The sequence below is a fragment of the Bidens hawaiensis genome, unplaced genomic scaffold, assembly GCF_021521415.1.
Source record: "Bidens hawaiensis isolate Kalapana, Puna unplaced genomic scaffold, B.hawaiensis_p1.1 tig00039938_1, whole genome shotgun sequence".
Classification (NCBI taxonomy): Eukaryota; Viridiplantae; Streptophyta; class Magnoliopsida; order Asterales; family Asteraceae; genus Bidens; species Bidens hawaiensis.
The window spans coordinates 134,310-152,645 of NW_027497019.1; the positions used below are offsets into that span (position 1 = coordinate 134,310).

The 18,336-nt window shown below is 44.9% G+C and overlaps 1 protein-coding gene across 1 annotated transcript in view; it reads left to right on the forward strand.

Annotated features, from left to right (window-relative positions):
• LOC143591586 (uncharacterized) overlaps positions 1-16,998 on the forward strand; it is a 43,885-nt gene extending 26,887 nt beyond the window's left edge. The window contains exon 5 of the mRNA XM_077071760.1: positions 16,515-16,998. Coding sequence (XP_076927875.1) covers positions 16,515-16,587 — 73 coding nt within the window. The 3' untranslated portion in view covers positions 16,588-16,998. The remainder of the gene's footprint in view (positions 1-16,514) is intronic.
• The last annotated feature ends 1,338 nt before the right edge of the window (positions 16,999-18,336 follow it).

The window sequence follows — 18,336 nt, forward strand, 5'->3', positions numbered from 1 at the left end:
GATGACTTAATTGGCAATTGTGATCTTGAGTTGCTTGGTGGAAACACACGTGGACATCAAGTAATTGATGTTGGTAGTTTATTTAAATATGATATAAATTGTGGCCAACAACTCAAGTCAGATGGTGATAAAATTAGTGGGCGCTGGAATAGTATGGGTAAAATCCCAAATGTAGATGGTTTAAACAAGAATGATGGCTCCCATGGATTAGCGAATGATGCTCCTGGTTTTAAGTCCAATGCGAGCAAAGCGTTGGGAGATCACCAGAAAAAAGTAAACGGTATTGGTCTTGTCCCACTTATTTATCATGCACAAACTGTGCCACCCAAGACACAAGTTTCATTTGAAAATTTGGTGAATGGTTATGGTGTGAAGTATGGAGAAACCCGATTGTTATGTGTTCCGTCTCATATTGATAAATTGGATAGATCAAGTGGCGGTGGAGACGTTCTCGAGACTCGGGGATGAATTTTCAAAGACAGGGAGAAGGAGGAGGCCCGACAACCCAATAGACCCAGGTGGTACGAACTTAGATCCGGGTGAGACGAACCGTAAAGTTGAATGGTTTGAGTGGGTCATGGTGTCAATAAATAAGGAGCTGGTTGATGTTCCATTTGATCCAGGGGGCTTTAGTCCGAAGACAAAACTCGAGGACGAGTTTTTTTTGAAGACGGGAGTATGATACAGAATTATCTCTTAATTAGAATTATGATTTTTAATATCTTTTATTATTTTGTGTTATGTAGTTTCCTAGTTTATCTTCTCATTGTTTAGTATAAAAAGGGTTATGGTTGTTTTGTTTTGATGAGTTTTTGATTAAGTTTTATTAATATAAAGAACATTGTTCTTTGAACCTTTGGTTCGTTTATTCGTCTTTGTTAATCATGAGTCTCTCGAGCCATTGATCGCTTCCGAAACTGCATCAGATATTCTGTATTCATCATGATGCAGTTGGATTATTATCTTTATTTAGTATTTTATTTTGGTATTTATGTTTTATTGTGTTTCCTTTTAGTATTAGGGTTTGGTTTGCCTATAAATATCCTAAGTTATTTTCATTGTAAGACAGTTGGTTTATGAATTAATAAGGAATTATTGAAGCTTCCGCTCGTGTGTTTGATCCAACGAGTTTGCAAGGCAAACTGCATCAGTTGGTATCAGAGCTCAGTGATGGCTCTACGTGAAGACAGATGTTTTCTTGTTCGAAGATCCGCCGACCGAGGCATCGACAAAAACATTGGTGGTTCACGTGCTCGTGGAGATCGATTCAATCGTGACCGTAGATCCGCCGACCGAGGAAACGAGATCGGATGTCGTGACCCACGAGATGTTATTAAGATCAAACAGCTCCAACAACGAGTCCGGGATCTTGAAGAGATCAAATGGCTACGTCAACGAGTCCAAGATCTCGAGTTGAAACGGGAGATGTGCAACACGGAAACCGAGTCGAGTACCGTCGTCTGGGACGAAGGTGACGACGGACTGGAGCATCCGTTTAGCCGTCACCCACCCCGGTTCTCTGAACCAATCTATCCAGAGGGTGTGTCGGAAGACGAACCTAGATTTGATGAAGACGGGATTACATCAGATGAAGAAGAATGTTTATTTGTACACAAAGTTCTTAACCATATTCCAGTAATGAAAGACGATATGTTTTATAGTGATGCGGCTGCTCACGGTGATGCTATGGAGGCTACGGTGACCAATGGCTGTGGTAATACGGTGACAACTTGTGATGATTTAATTACATCTCATGATTCTTATGTAGCGGAGATTCAAAACCATAGCAATATTGAAATTGAGGAATTTATGGGTGAGCCGCAAAATATGGGATTTGGGAATTTTAAAAATCAAAATAGAGAGAATATTGGAGTTGCCAAAGATGTTGGTAAATCTTCTCATAATATAGATGCCAACATATGCCAGTTGTTATTTGCGGAGGAATGGCTCTCTTAGAAATGATGAGTTTTATTTGGAAAAGCTCATTTTTATAGAAAATGAGATTGTCATGCCATATTTGCATGAGAACTTACCACGTGGGTTACAACTCTTTGAAACTCAAAGTTTGAAAAGTCAAAAAGAAAATAAAAATGTATTCATCTTCAAGTATCTGACATCTCAGGTATGCAGTCTACAAATCAATTTGGGCCAATCTCATTTAATGTGAATTGATTAGTTGCTTTTGATCCGGGTGGTTATGGTTCGTAGGTAAAACTCGAGGACGAGTTTTTTTCAGAGAATGGGAGTGAAGAAACACTAAATGACCCCGGCAGATTGCGGATAATCTTAGGGTTAAGTAGATGCTTCCCACGAGGGTTAGGTCCGGCAAAGATGGTTATTCTTCTCGACCTGCAAAACACACACCGTGAGCTCGTCACTGAGAAGGGGGGGGGTTCCTCCTTGTGACCACCCTTCGGCGTAAGAATCAGACTAGATTGCTCTGAATATAAGTGTATATTGAGAGAAATAGCTAGAGAGAAGATAAGATAATATCAGATGATAATACCGTTCCAAGGTGTTGGAGTATTTATAGCTGAAGGTAGGTTTCCAAGCAGGTACGGCCAGCTGTATATAATATTCCTTTTCCACCAACTACAGGCTACGTACGTGCCACGATGGGAGTTGGTGGGTAGGCAGCGGCTGATAGTGACATTTTGTACTGGAGCGTGCTCCTCCTCGTACTATTGTCGGTGAGTTGTCACCCTGTGATTGGTTCATGGACTGCTTTTGTCAGATCTTGTCTATTTTGTCCATACCTTGGCAGGTATAGTACAAAAGATCTTCCAGAAGCGTACGGACTGGCTCTTTTGGGCGAGAATATTCCCGCCTTGCTCATTCTTTCCTCAGGTGACATTGCTGAAGTATGAGTTAGTGCCTTATGCGTGTAGCCTTACTATTAGTGCGGGTAGCCTTCCTTCTTGGCTTGTACCCACAGCTGCGGGAACAGGTAGGGTATTGTACCAAGGGAGGCTTTCCTGCGGGAACAGCTGGCTTACTGCGTGTAAGGTCTTCATCTCTGAGCATGGTGGGTCCTGCGAAACCAGCTGGTCTTTGCGCAGACGTACCTCTTCAAGGTGTGTCTTGCGGGTCCAACTAGGCTTTGCGGGGACCTACCTCTTCAAGTCCCCCCAGTCCATTGTTCTTCTCATGAATTGTTAATAAGTGAGGTGAACTTTTGGACTTTAAGCAAGGGGTTTTAAAGAGGGGTTTTTGTATTTTTTTTAAGGTTTTCCGTGGGGATTCTTCCCGCAGTTTTCCTAATGTCACTTGCAGAAATTCCCGACTTTTCTGCCTGATCTTTGGTTATGATGCGGGTAGGTGTTTAACCTCTTCGCAAGTCGGGAGCGTTGAGTTTCACTTGTATAGATTTTTCACGAGGTTTTGGTAGTTTTGGACATAGTGATCAGTTATGTTAAACCACCAATTCCACCTCGAAGCTTCAAACAATCTAGTTCTCAACGTTCCCGCCATGCGGAGGTGTTATTTCTCTTTCGCAAGCATGGCCCATAAGATCCTTCTTGGGTTCAATTCCCTGCAAGTGCTGAGTATGTGAAGGGTTTCGCCTTGACACTGTACCTGCACTTGTCTTATGGTTCCTTGTTTTCCAAGGTATCTTGGCTTCAATTCCCTGCAAGTGCTAAGTATGTGAAGGGTTTCGCCTTGACACTGTACCCGCACTTGTCTTATGGTTTCTTGTTTTCCAAGGTAAGGGGGTATATTCCTTTTTAATTTTTGAATCTTTTTGAATCTTTTTGAATCTTTCTGAAATTCGAAGAGTTGGTGAAAGGATAAGGACAGTCCAAACGGCTGAAGGGACGTTGGAGTCTTTTGACGGTTTCAGGACGTGCAGGAAGTTATGACGACGTGACAGTATGTAGTCAATCAGGACGCTTTTTCGGGCGCGTGGGGCGCGAGTTTCATGTCACGCGCCATCCTGACACCTGTTGCCAGCTTGCTTTATCCACGTGTCGCCGTTTCATTGCACCTGCGCTCTCTCTCTCCTCCGCATTAAATTCATCGTATTCATTGCGATGAGTATATAATGGGGGAGAGGGTGTATCTCATTCCATACTTTCACTTCACTCTTCTTCTTCTAAACGATTTCCAGCGAATACTCTAACTTTTCCGTCGAGCATTCTCCTGAAATCGCTCTAACATCTTAAAAATGTCTTCTTCTACACATGATCCCGAGGTTAACGTCGAGGAGTCCGATGTATACCTCGAGAACCCGACGTCCACGTCTGATAAGGACGATAAGAGTACTGCTGGCGAGTGCCAGTGTACTCTTTCTGTCGATTTATACCACTATATCGTCAAGAAGTTCATGCTCGATCCTTACGAGCCTGAGTTTCCGGAGCCCCACCAGACGGTGTATGATGCCCCTAAGGGCAAGATAGGGGTTTATGCCTCATTCTTCATATATGGGAATCTCATATTCCAATAAACGAATTTTGTATACCGTGTTTTGGAGAAACACGGTGTGCATTTGACGGAGGTGCACCCGATGGCGATTGCTAAAGTTCGCCACTTCGAATGGGTGTGCCGTCTCCTGGGCATCGAGCCCCGCGTCGACCGCCTGATGGCCTTTTACTCCTGGAGGTGCATTCAGGGTTGGTATACCCTGGTCACTCGAATCAAGGGGTTGAAGATCTGCGCTACCGAGCGCAGTCTCCGGTCTTGGAAGCGGGAGTTTTTCTACATCTCCGCTCGTGTCGTGCCCATCGCGATGACGTTCAAGAACGGGAAGGCGCTACCTAACCTTCACGCCTCCAATTACCAGGAGGCAGAATGGTTCGCCAAGATCTCCTAGATCCAGACTCCGGTTTATCGCTTCGCGGAGTCTGGGATAGTGATGCTCGGCATGAGCCGCGTGTGGAAGGATGCTGGGTCTGGGACGCCGCAAATACCCATCGTCCTTGAATACGGTTTGAGCTCTATTCCTTACGGTATGCCCCACTTTTTGTGTTGTTTTAGGGTTTTTCTACTAACACTTGTCTTTTCTTATTTCAGAAGAGAATGACTTGCAATCGCTCCTGTATCCGCGGGAGACTGGTGGTCCCGCACGGTTGGGTACTCGTGATCTTGACGAGAACGAGTTGCCCATCTTGGAGCAAACTGCGGATAGGTTCGTAGAAGCCTATCCGGCAGGTCATGAGATCCTAAGCGCCACTCGGCCAGGTAATAAGTTCTTAAATCCTCGTCCTCTTCATGCTCAAACTTCTGCTGGAATTCCTCTGATTTTGTCATCTTCTGATGAGGAATCCGCAGATGGGCCCTTCTTTGTGAGGAAGAAGAAGGCTGCTGGCGGGAAGGGCAAGGCGAAGGTCGCTTCCGTCGTCGACCTGGGGAATCAGTCGGATTCCGAGACTGAGAGTGAATATGCGGCGGGGGACCTTGGTGGTGGCGAAACCATTGTCTCGGAGGTTGAGACGGCTGTCACCTCTGAGCAACCAAGCGTTGCGACGGTGACTGGCGTGAAGAGGCCTGTTCCATCGGGTTCGTCTCCGCCAGTCAGGTCTTTCAAGATTAAGAAAACCCGTAAGTATAATTTTTTACCTTTCCCGCATTTCTTTTCGCCATTGTTTTTAATATTTTGTTCTTTATGCAGGAGTGACATATCTGCTTTTCAGAGCGGTGCGGGAGGAAACAGTTCAGGACCCACGACGATAGGTTTTGTCAACCTATCCGAGGCGATGACCCAGGCGGCTGCGCCTGTTTCCGGTGCTGGTTCAGTTGCCCATACTGTTGAGGCAACTGTTCCAGTTATGACTTCATCTCCGCCGGCCGTCAGTGCCATCTTCACCGCATCCTTCACTAGGCCGGCGGTGACTTTTTCTGCGAGCTCGTCTGCAGCGGCGACCACGGTTGTGAGTTCATCTCCAGTGAGTTCACCTCCGATGGTCACTACCACGGTGGCTTCTACCATGCCCCCTCCGGTGTCAGCGACTACTTCGTCCATGGCCGGTTCTTCAGGTATGTTTGGGGTTGGGACCCCTGGACTTACCTCTATTGATGAGGGGGTCCAATCTTTGCCTCCTTCCCATCTCCTTGACCTTTTGGATGGATATCCTCTAGGCTCGGGTGATGGGTTTGGCGGCTACCGGCGTGTTACCGACCCTACAGGTGCGTGGGGTTGTTTTGGCCTATTATCCATTTTTGTCATTTTTTTCCTAACTGTTTTTTGTTTTTGCAGTTTCGGATTCCAATGAGGTGTACGCTCCACGGTGGAATATCCGCCGGGGAACGACCCTCCGAACGGCTGCGGACTGCGTTGACTGGGCGCGCCATGCCGCTCCGAGCGGTGCGTTGGGAGAGGCAATGGCCAGCTACCAGGAGGGTAGGCTATCCAATGAGCTCCGAATCCCCTTGCCCGGATGCAGCCGCGCGTCGAGCTACTTTGTCGTGAAAACGACAAGTTAAAGACTGCGCGTGGCCTGGAAGTGGCTCAGGCGCGAGCATTACGGGAGGAGAACAAGAGGCTTGCTGCCACCGCAGCGGAGAAGGAGAAGGCCTTCAAGGACCTTGAGGTCGAGATTCAGGCCAGGCATGAGGCCCGTTCCAAGGCTACCCAAGCTGTTAACGAATAGCTTAGGTTGGCCAAGGAAACTGCGCGTAATGCGACCGAGAGGGCCACCAAAGCTGAAGTCGTTGCTGAGCCTCTGCGCACTGAGAACGAAGAGCTCAAAGCCAAACTAGAGAAGCTTCAGGAGGCTCATGATGCTTTGGCTTTAGAAGATGCCAAGAAGCTCCAAGAGCTCCTGGATCAGAAGGGTATGCTTGATCGCACTGAGCGCAAACTCAAGGGCGTTGAAGAGGCTGCTGCTAAGGATGTGTTGCTTGCCAACCTCAACAAGAATGAAGCCGAACGCGCCCGCGATCAAGCTCAAGCTACCCTCCAAGAAGCTCTGATCACTAAGGAATGGCTTCTACGAGAAGCGTTGCCGCAGGTACGCGTAGCTCCATAATTTCTTTACGTTTTTCTTTATACTTAGAAAAGTTTTTTTTTATATATATATATATATTTTTGTAGGTTGTGCATCGGATTTTCGCGAACACATCTTATGACGATGCCATGAGTGCAGCCCTCAACGCTTCTCATGAGGATGGGGAGAAAGCTGGTTTCCTGCTTGGTCTAGGATTTGCAGAGAAGGGCATCCCGCCTTCCAACTTTCTTTTACACGATGTAGACACTGAAGCTGCCTACGACCAAGCTGTGAACCAGTATGCTGCCTTCCCGCATCCGGTTGTGGAGAAGGTGAACGAAATTGCAGCTGTTGATGACGGGCTAGCTGTTCTCAAGGCTTTCCTCCAACCACCGCAGACAACTGATGGTGCGGGTTCGAGTGGGTTTGGAGGGAGTGGTCCTGAAGCTTGAACCTTGAGATCCCTTCCAACCGTTAGGATAGATTTGTATTTTTGTAGGCGGGTAGATACCTAGCCATTCTTGTAATGTTTGAATTATTATTGCAAATATAAATATTTTGTTAACGCCTTGCCTTGTAAACATTATATGAATTGCTCATGCATATTTTAGTTTAACTTAGCAATTTTCTAAGTGTTTTGAATAAGTTAACTTTTCGACGCGAGTTAATGTTATGTTTCCTCTATCATGATTGTGCAGGTAGAACCGTCACTTTCACTTAGGATGACCAAACTTCGCCTATATCTGATCTGCGTGAAGGTTTTCCTTATCTTCCCCTTAGAAATATTTACTGTTTTTTGTGTTTTTGCGGGTTGTGCCGCTTTCCACACGCAACGACTTACTTCCTCCCACACTTATTTATGCAGTGAATACCGGCATATCAGTGTGGTCAGTTCATAAGTATAAAGGTAAGGCTATCAACACAATGTGAAAGGAGAATCATTTCCATTAGAAGTGGCTCTAGGCCTTTTCTTTACAAGTTTGGAATTGATCTACATGTAACATTTGCGTAATTGAGCTCCATTCCATGTTCTTGGGATGGGGGTGCCATCGAGCCTTTCGAGCCGGTATGCGCCCTTTCCCAAAACTTCTTTAATGATGTATGGCCCTTCCCAGATCGGGGCCAGCTTTCCTGGGCGTTCTTGGTTCGAAGCCTCGTTGTTACGCAGTATGTAGTCTCCGACATTGAAGTTGCAGAGTTTTACCCGCGTGTTGTAGTACTTTTGCATTTGTCGCTTGTAGTTCTCTTCACGCGCTGCGGCTAAGTCTCTGCGTTCTTCGGTTAGCATAAGGTCTAACCGTCTTTCCGCATCATTGTCTTCTAGTTGAGTTATAACCCTTGGTGAGGGTAGACCGATTTCGACTGGGACCATGGCTTCAGTGCCATAGGTGAGGCTGAACGGGGTTTCGCCCGTGCTTGCCTTTTTTAGCGTTCTGTTCGCCCAAAGGACGTGTGGAACTTCTTCCACCCAGCCGGATCTATGCTCCAAGAGTCTTTTCTTTATGCCGTCGACGATGCTCTTGTTTGCTCTTTCCACCTCACCATTACCCTGCGGGTGTGCCACTAAGGTAAAGGTGTGGGTAATTTGAAGTTATTTCAGCCACTTCTGTAGCTTCTTGTCAGCAAAGTTGGTGCCGTTATCGCTCACCAAATTCTGTGGAAGTCCAAAACGACAAATAATAAATTCCCAAATAAATTTTTTGATATGTTTTGCGGTTGTTTGGGCTAAGGGTTTTGCTTCTATCCACTTGGTGAAGTAGTCGATGGCTACCACTAGGAACTGAACGTTCCCTGCTGCTGTGGGAAATGGGCCTGTCACATCGATGGCCCACTTCTGGAATGGCCATGAAGAAGTGACTGGAACAAGTTCGTTCTTCGGACGATGCGTGTTGGGTGCGTAGAGCTGGCAGGATCTACATTTTCTGATGTAGGCCAGCGCATCTGTATGCATCCCCGGCCAAAAGTATCCCGCGTTGTTTAGCTTAGCTACAACTGCGCGTGGACCTGCGTGTACTCCACAGATGCCTTCGTGTACTTCCCTTAGGAGGTAGTCGGCATCTTGGTCATCCACGCATCTGAGGAGTGGGCCAAGAAAGTTACCCCTGTAAAGTATGTCATCAACAAGTTGATAGTTCAGTGATTTACAACGTATCTTTCTTGCATGTGTCTTCGACTCTGGTAGTATACCCGCTGCAAGGTAATTTATGATTGGTGTCATCCATGTTTCCATACCGGTTTGGATGACACAAATTTCCTTGTGCGGGACTGATGGTGCTCCAAGAATTTCAACGCAGATGTCCTTTCCCAAGTGGGTGAAGGCTAACGATGCAAGCTTGCTTAACGCATCCGCAGATTTGTTTTCACTACGCTTGACATGTATGACTTTGCAATCGTTAAAATCGCGCATAAGGGTTTTTGCTTGTGCGAGGTACAGGGCCATTGTGTCGTTCACGGCCGTGTACGTCCTGTTTATCTGGTTGGCTACTAACATGGAATCCACGTGGGCTTCCAAGTTTTTCACCCCCATTTTACGCGCAATTCTTAATCCGGCCAAGAATGCTTCATACTCCGCTTCGTTATTCGTACTTGGGAAATCCAGCCGAATAGCGTAAGTGTACTCTTGGCCTGCTGGGTTAGTTAGTTTCAACCCTGCGCCTGAACCCTCGTTGTTAGCTGCTCCATCAGTATAGAGTCGCCAGACATCATCAATGTCCTGTGCTGGAGAGGGTTGAGCCTCTTCCTGGCACTCTTTTTCCCGCGAAGCGGGGACTTCTGCAATAAAGTCGGCCAAGACCTGGCCTTTTATGGCTGGTCTTGGCTTATACTCTATCGCGTATTCTCCCAATTCAATTGCCCATTTGGCTAGGCGCCCTGACAACTCGGGTTTGCCTAGAACGTTTGCAAGTTTGAAGTTGGTGAGAATGGTGATTGGGTGGCCTTGGAAATACCGTCTTAGCCTGCGTGAAGCCTGTACAAGCGCTAAGACTAATTTTTCCAGGGTAGAGTACCGGGTTTCTACATCTGTTAAGACGCGGCTAACATAGTAGATGGGCATCTGGATGCCTTTTCGTTATACTAGTAGGACTGCCCCAGTTGCTCTGTCTGTGGCGGAGAGGTAAAGAATTAATTCCTCCCCCACTTCTGGTGCTGTGAGTGTTGGGAGTTCGATCAAGCGTGACCGAATCTCTTGAAAAGCTTCTTCCGCTTCTGGTGTCCAGCGGAAGTGCGTTTTCTTTAAGCAATTTCTCAATGTTGACACGAATGGGAACGACCTATCCGCATGGTTTGCCAAAAAGCGGTTAAGTGCGACTAGTCGTTTATTCAGTGTCTGAGCTTGTTTGATGGTAGTAGGTGATTCCATTTTGATAATGGCTTCGACCTTTTCAGGGTTCGCTCTGAAGCCATCTTTGGTAACGATGACTCCTAAGAACTTCCCTTCTTCCATCCCAAAAGAACACTTGCTCGGGTTGAGCTTCATGTTTATCCGTCTGAGCGTGTTGAAAGTTTCTTCGACGTCTTTCAACATCGCTTCTGGCTCAAGGCTTTTGATGACCAAGTCATCCATGTAAACTTCCAAGTTTCTCCCGATTTGGGCATGGAACTCTTTGTCCATCAGGCGTTGGTATGTGGACCCGGCATTCTTAAGTCCGAATGGCATCATTTGATAACAAAATGTGCCATCGGGCGTCCGAAATGCGGTTTTGTCCTAATCGTCAACGGCCATATGGATTTGATGGTACCCTTTATACGCATCAAGGAAGCATTTAAGGCGAAACGGTGCTAACGAATCTACCTTCAGGTCAATTTCGGGTAACGGGTAACAATCTTTGGGGCATGCTTTGTTTAGGTCTTTGAAATCTATGCACATGCGCCATTGTTTGTTAGATTTTGGTACCATGACGGGATTTGCAACCCATGTTTGATATTTACTGACGCGTACGATACCTGCGTCAAGGAGTTCCTTGACTTGGGTTCTACATGCGTTAGCCTGTTCCGCACCCATCACGCGACGTTTTTGTATGACCGGCGTAAAAGCCGGGTCACATTTGAGCTTATGCTCCGCCTTACTTCGGGGCACACCAGTCATGTCAGCTGGTGTCCACGCGAAGATGTCAGCATTTTTTTGCAATAAGCGTTTGAGTAAGGTGCGTGTGAGATTAGTGATTGTTGGGCCAATGGTAACGGCCTGGTCAGGGTATTTGCCATTAAAGGCCCATTCTTCTGGCTCGGTAATGGTTGGTTTAGCCATCTTTAGTTTGGGTTTAGATGAGACAGATGTGATGCATACCTGGGGAATACCCGCGATCATCGCGACACCCTCAGCTGTTGGCCACCCCATCATGCCATGGACTAAAGACACCACGACATTAAATCTTGCCATCCCATCTCTCCCGAAGAGGATGTCGTATGTGTGGTGTGGCTTCCTCATTACGACCCACGTCTTCTGTGCGGGAGTACTTCCCGTCCGTGGGGAAAGATAGGATACCCAAGGGGGTGTTTGTGCTGCCATCGAACCCTTCCATTGAGGCGTAGACCGTTTCTAGGCGTTCTTTGTCTTCGTCGTCTAGCTTGTCGAAGAACTGCCTATACATGACCGTTGACGAAGCGCCGTTATCAGCAAGAGTGCGGGAAGTGATGTAGTGCCCCAGCTGGCTTTTGATGACTATGGGGCCTTCTTTGTTGGGCCCTCCTGGCACACGCGGGAAGCGCACTTCAGCTTCCTTCCACGCACTTGGCTCTGTTCGTCGTTTTCTTCCTCTAACGTTGCCATGAACCATGTGAATGCTGATGTCGACGGGCTTTCGTCCGTTGCCCTTGTACCGATTGTCATTCCTCCCTCCGTTCTTGATTGACGCCACGAGGTGTGTAAGTTTTCCATCTTTGACGAATGTTTCGACAATATCCTTCAAAGATGTACATTCCTCTGTAGTGTGGCCTTTTGTCCCGTGGAAGTCACATGATTTGCTCTGATCGGCGTTATGACGCTGCCGGATTATTGGAGCCTTCGGCCATGGGAGTTTCTCGGTGGCAAATATCTCGGTGACGCTTTTGGTGAGTGGCGTCCATCTGGGATTCCGGTTTGACGAGTGCGTGTTGTCCCTTCCGCCTAAGAGAGGGCGAGAGCTGGATGAGGTGTCAAAGTTTATCCTTGACTGCCAAATACCAAGCTTCCTCTTCTTATTTTGTCGGGCGGTACGGACATTATTTTCTCTGGTCCTCTGCGTGTAGAGATTTGTGCTCTGGGGAAGATTTCTACCCAGTTGCTTCTTTGTCTCGGCAAAGCATTTACCTGCCATCATGATGGCATCCCACGTGGATGGCATGCCATCTTTACCCGTCAACGTGCGGATAAGCTCTGGGTACTCAGCGCCCTGAATGAAAGCGGCGCGAACAAGATCTTCACTGATGGTGCCCAGACTTAGCTTCTTTGAGTTGAAGCGAGTGATGAAGTCTAGCAAAGATTCGTCTTCCTCTCTGACGCAGTTGAGGATCGTCCACTGCTCTTCAGTATATTTTCTTTGTTGACTGAAGTGCTGGCTGAACTTGTGCTGGAAGTCTGCCCAATCATAGATGTGGTGGACCGGTAGACGATCAAACCACGCTCTGGCTGCCCCGATGAGCGTCATTTGGAACATGTAACACCACGTGGGTTCCGTCCAATTACTGACGGTTGCCCCCGCTATGAATCTGTTCAAGTGATCGTCTGGGTCGGATACGCCATCGTAAGTGCCTATGTTGGACATCTGTTTGGCACTCTTTGGAGCAATTGCTTCCACAATGTCTCTTGCAAACTTGGACGTTCCCGCATTTGCAATAGTCGGTCTGAAAGTTTTGGAGAAGTCACGTGGGTTTCCCCCTGCGCTCTTTGGCTTGAAAGTGTCTCCAAAATTTCTTTTCTAGCGGAAGTCTACTTCTTTACGCTTCCCTTTCGCTTTATGATGAGGGTTTGCGTCACTGTCAGATTCTTCCCAATCATCATCCGAATACTCGCAATCATTGCTCATGTTGAGCTGTTGTCGAGTACTTCCGAATTCGTCATTGGCCTGTTGGAGTGAACGTAAACGTTCATCCAACTCAGCTTGGAATTCTTTCTGACGTGCTTCCGCCCAGGCCTTAACTTGATCTAGTGTTTGGCGGGGAAGCCTCGTCTGTTGCTTCTCCACCTGGGTATCAATGAATCCCAGGGGAGGATTGTTTACTGCACTAGCCCCGGCTTGGGTAGCCGAGGTAGTGTTCGTAAAAATTGTGTATTCACCGGTGTTCCCCCCGGTAGCTGGGGTTGTGGTTACCGGAGTTTCTTGGTCACTCGGTGGCCTTGGCATATGAGTAACCTTAACCATCTTCCCAGAAGTTTGAAAAAACTGAGAAAGAGAATTAATTCTAGCTTAATGCACGGATGGCGCCAATGAAGAAACACTAAATGACCCCGGCAGATTGCGGATAATATTAGGGTTAAGTAGATGCTTCCCACGAGGGTTAGGTCCGGCAAAGATGGTTATTCTTCTCGACCTGCAAAACAGACACCGTGAGCTCGTCACTGAGAAGGGGGGGTTCCTCCTTGTGACCACCCTCCGGCGTAAGAATCAGACTAGATTGCTCTGAATATAAGTGTATATTGAGAGAAATAGCTAGAGAGAAGATAAGATAATATCAGATGATAATACCGTTCCAAGGTGTTGGAGTATTTATAGCTGAAGGTAGGTTTCCAAGCAGGTACGGCCAGCTGTATATAATATTCCTTTTCCACCAACTACAGGCTACGTACGTGCCACGATGGGAGTTGGTGGGTAGGCAGCGGCTGATAGTGACATTTTGTACTGGAGCGTGCTCCTCCTCGTACTATTGTCGGTGAGTTGTCACCCTGTGATTGGTTCATGGGCTGCTTTTGTCAGATCTTGTCTATTTTGTCCATACCTTGGCATGTATAGTACAAAAGATCTTCCAGAAGCGTACGGACTGGCTCTTTTGGGCGGGAATATTCCCGCCTTGCTCATTCTTTCCTCAGGTGACATTGCTGAAGTATGAGTTAGTACCTTATGCGTGTAGCCTTACTGTTAGTGCGGGTAGCCTTCCTTCTTAGCTTGTACCCACAGCTGCGGGAACAGGTAGGGTACTGTACCAAGGGAGGCTTTCTTGCGGGAACAGCTGGCTTACTGCGTGTAAGGTCTTCATCTCTGAGCATGGTGGGTCCTGCGGAACCAGCTGGTCTTTGCGCAGACGCACCTCTTCAAGGTGTGTCTTGCGGGTCCAACTGGGCTTTGCGGGGACCTACCTCTTCAGGGAGAATGATGCAATTGGATTATTATCTTTATTTAGTATTTTATTTTGGTATTTATGTTTTATTGTGCTTCCTTTTTAGTATTAGGGTTTGGTTTGCCTATAAATATCCTAAGTTATTTTCATTGTAAGACAGTTTTTGGTTTATGAATTAAAGGAATTATTGAAGCTTCCGCTCGTGTGTTTGATCCAATGAGTTTGCAAGGCAAACTGCATCAGTTATAGACGGATGCATGATGCGTGGCATGCGGGGAAACCAGTTGTGGCCGACCCGCCAATTGTGGACTACACTGCCTTGCCACCGTATGATGGTAGTGTGTCATACCCGACGCCACCATTGCATCACTCCATGTGGGTGGATCCCAATCAAGGTTCAAGTCAAGGTGCCTCGCAACAACAAGGAGGCGAACAAGGTGGTGGTGACCAAGGCGCATTTGGATTTGGTGAATTCTCGGATGTGATGACGTCCATATTCGGGCCATCTCGGCCGCGTTACTTCTAATCAGGCGCTTTCTTGTCTTAGTTTGTATATTGGTGAATAATTCTTTCTGTATTGTTTTTGGTTTGGGTGGTTGGGTGGTGCATGTGCGATATTTGATTAAACGGTTGTGGTTTGATGCGGGTGTGGATTTTAATTTTAAAAAAAAGTGTCAAAACCATACATTGGGGACAATGTATCCCAAGTGTGGGACGTGGATAAATTTTTGAGAAAATTTTTGTTGGTGGTTCAAAAGATGTGTTGAGATAAAGGTCCATTTTCATGGTCATAATTCTCTTGTGTGAGTGGTAATAGATTTTCAGCCAAGAGTGATATGTTTTTGGTTATTTATTTCACGTAACATGTCGGTAACAAATTTTGGGTTTGAACTTTAACCATGGGTTTTCATGGTTGGCATTATTTGAAGATAGCAATGTGACCCTTCTTGTTAGAACTTGTGTAATGAATGCGTTTCGAGACCTTAGCTTGGCATTAGTGCAAAAATGATAGAGGCATTAAGGTATAGCCTCGTCTGGATGAGTGCGAGTGTGGGTTTTGGGGGTTGGGCTTCATACATTATACATATGAACGTGGTTAATGAGAGGGGCGAGGGGTTGGTTCCTTTAGAAGCCATTTCTTGGACTTATTGTTTATCAATCAACCCCGTTGTTACATTTGCGAGACGATCCGACTTGGTAGGTTATTTCTTGTAATTGTATTGTTGTTTGGTAATTGATATGAATATTTGGTATTATGTTTATTAGAATGTTGAGATTATTCAAAAAAACAAACACAAGGATTTATTTTTCAAAGTATGGAGATTCAAAAAAAAAAAGTTAGTGGTGTATATAGTTGTTTATTTTATTTATATGTTTTCTTAGAATGTATGTAATAAGCCGGATCGGATCGCTTAAGCTACTTTCAATATTCCCATTCCGTACCTGAACACTTAGCCCCGTTACAACCCATGATAAGCCCTCTTGATTTGCACGACTGTCTATGCATTTATTAGGTGGAGGTTCGATAGTTACACAAGCTTATTATAGAAGATTGTCACATGTGCATTTGGGTGGACAAGCACATCATGCTAGCTTTGAGAAAAGTTATTGAATGGAAAGTTCAAGAGGGGTGTGTTGCGTGAAAGAAAAACAGGAAACATGTTAGGTTTGGTTGAATTTCTAGGTTTGATAAAATAAACGTGTTAATAGTGCAAATACGAAACATGTGAGAATATGGTATGACTGGGGACCTTAATCGAGATGCGTTTTGTTGAATGAGTTAATGTTTAACTTTGAACGATTGAGTTGCTTGAGGGCTAGCAACGGGTAAGTGTGGGAATGTGACGGGTGGTCCATTGGACAAACCTTAAGTGATATAAGACCTGTAATAATAATACATATAATCGGTTTATTTCATGGAATTAGTTGACTACGGTTACTCGTATAATTGCAGGTAGGAGGAGATAGATGATGAAATTTCTTGAATGTTTGCAGCCTTTTCTGCTTGAACGGACAAGTGCATTCTGGCATGAACTCAGGTATGTTGTCTCTTATCATTAAATCTGTACTTCACATTTCAATTGGAAGTTATAAACCTCCTTGCATATATAATCCAAGAGAGCTTTCTGTGTATATCAGTATATTTATGTTTGTATCACTGTAATGAAGAAGATCTCATTCTTTCTGTATATTGGGCTAGTATGTAAAAATGATCATTTTATCCTTGAATATGCAAAGTTGATTATGTAAAGAGGAAGGGAAGGTGTTAAATATTCAAATACCAAATCGTTACGTGGTCCAGTTATGTGTTGTAACAACCATATGTTTTGTCTACAGATGTTTTGCAGAAAGCTCACTGAACATGGAAACATATGACACGGTAGTTAAATATGAAAAAGTTTCAAACTGAAGACTGTTATTGCATTCATTACGTGTAGTGTACCCATGTGGGAATTTCGGGAGCGCCTAATATGGATGAAACCAAATGCAATCCCAAGTCTGGATGAAGATAATCGATCCAATTTCGCGTGCAGGCTAGGTGCCAGTTGAGTATTGTTCATACAATGTTACATGTTTAATTGAGGGAGGTTGATCCCTTAAAATTCGATGTCCTCCATACCTACTAAAGAGTGGTGTATTTTCATTCCTATTAACCTTGTTATCAAACCCATACCCGCAGTGATCAGCCCGTAAGGACCTGCTTTGATGATTTGAAGTTAGTATGGTTATTGTACCCATACTCAAAAGTCAAAACCTAAGCAACCCCCTAATCTTTAAATTCAGCAATGTCATATGGGTTTGGTGTATAAAATTGTTCGAAACTTGGTCAATTGAAACCGTCTGTGAGCACCGACCCAAACCGTTTTCACCAGACCCATTAGGCTTGACCCTCATTCAATTACCGCCTTACCGGGCTTTGAATCTGCTGTTGTTTTCTTTTCAAGGGCACAATTAATTGGTATTTATACTAAAGTATTGTATACTTCATTTGAAATCAATTTTGATGTATGCTTTTTCCACCTCACTTCACATATCACATTTATCATCACAACGCATGTTCTTGAGTGTAAGATGTGAAACAATCTACTACACACGTGGCGTCACTTTTTTCACACTATCACAACGCATAGCGAAAGGGACGTCACAGCCCACATGTAGGATCACACATAGGACCACAAAACACACTCAAAACTCAAGAAATAAAATAAATGGACCTTAAATCCTTTAGTTTACTTCAATTCTTCATAGCGGCGGCATCTAACTTTCGCTTAATTGCCCAAAACTAAGTTATGTATAAACATATGAACAAACATACATGAATCCCCTAACTTGCCTTTATGTAGAGGCATACGAGTGACATTTAATAGTTAGGGAGACACCGATTATAGATACTCTCATAGCAGTAAAGACTTTTGGAACAAATATGACTAACGTGTGAGCATCTCTTGTAACTCGTCTTAATAGTACAACACCGAATCATGTGGAATAAACCTTGTTCGAATGACCAAAGAATCAATTCTACAAGGAACCGATGTCTTTTAAAGAACACATTAAGATGAGTAGTTGCAAAGTTATTATGTAATCATATTATGCTGCTCAGTTAGTCAGTTTATTTGAGAAACTAGTTTACATGAACAATACACTTTCAGAGTTGCAGGTGTGGACAGAATAGAAATTGAGCATAACATTTTGGAAACAGCTTTATAAATGGACTTTAAATCACCGTTCGACCCCCTCCCTCGTTAAAACGTTCGAGCGTTTAAAATGGCCTAAATAAGGAAAATAATGCACGTGTCTTATATGTCAGTTTCGAAAGTCTCGTGCTAGTTGATCAAACCGATAGTACTACATAGTATAACTTACACACCAAGATCTTAGTTTATTAGCTAGATGACCCGAGCAGCTATGATGATGCTTGAAACAGTCAAAACTATCATGATACACATAATTTTCTAACGTTTGTACAACCCCATTTTCAAAGAAACAACAAAGCAAATACTCAAAAAATAAAGCACATACACAAACATGACTATCTCAAAAGTAAATACAAAACATTTAGGGAAATTGATGCTATATCAATATTCAAAGACGGTAAACAATTGAAAAACATTTTGCATGTTATAGATATTGGCACAACTATACCCAAAAAATGTAGAAG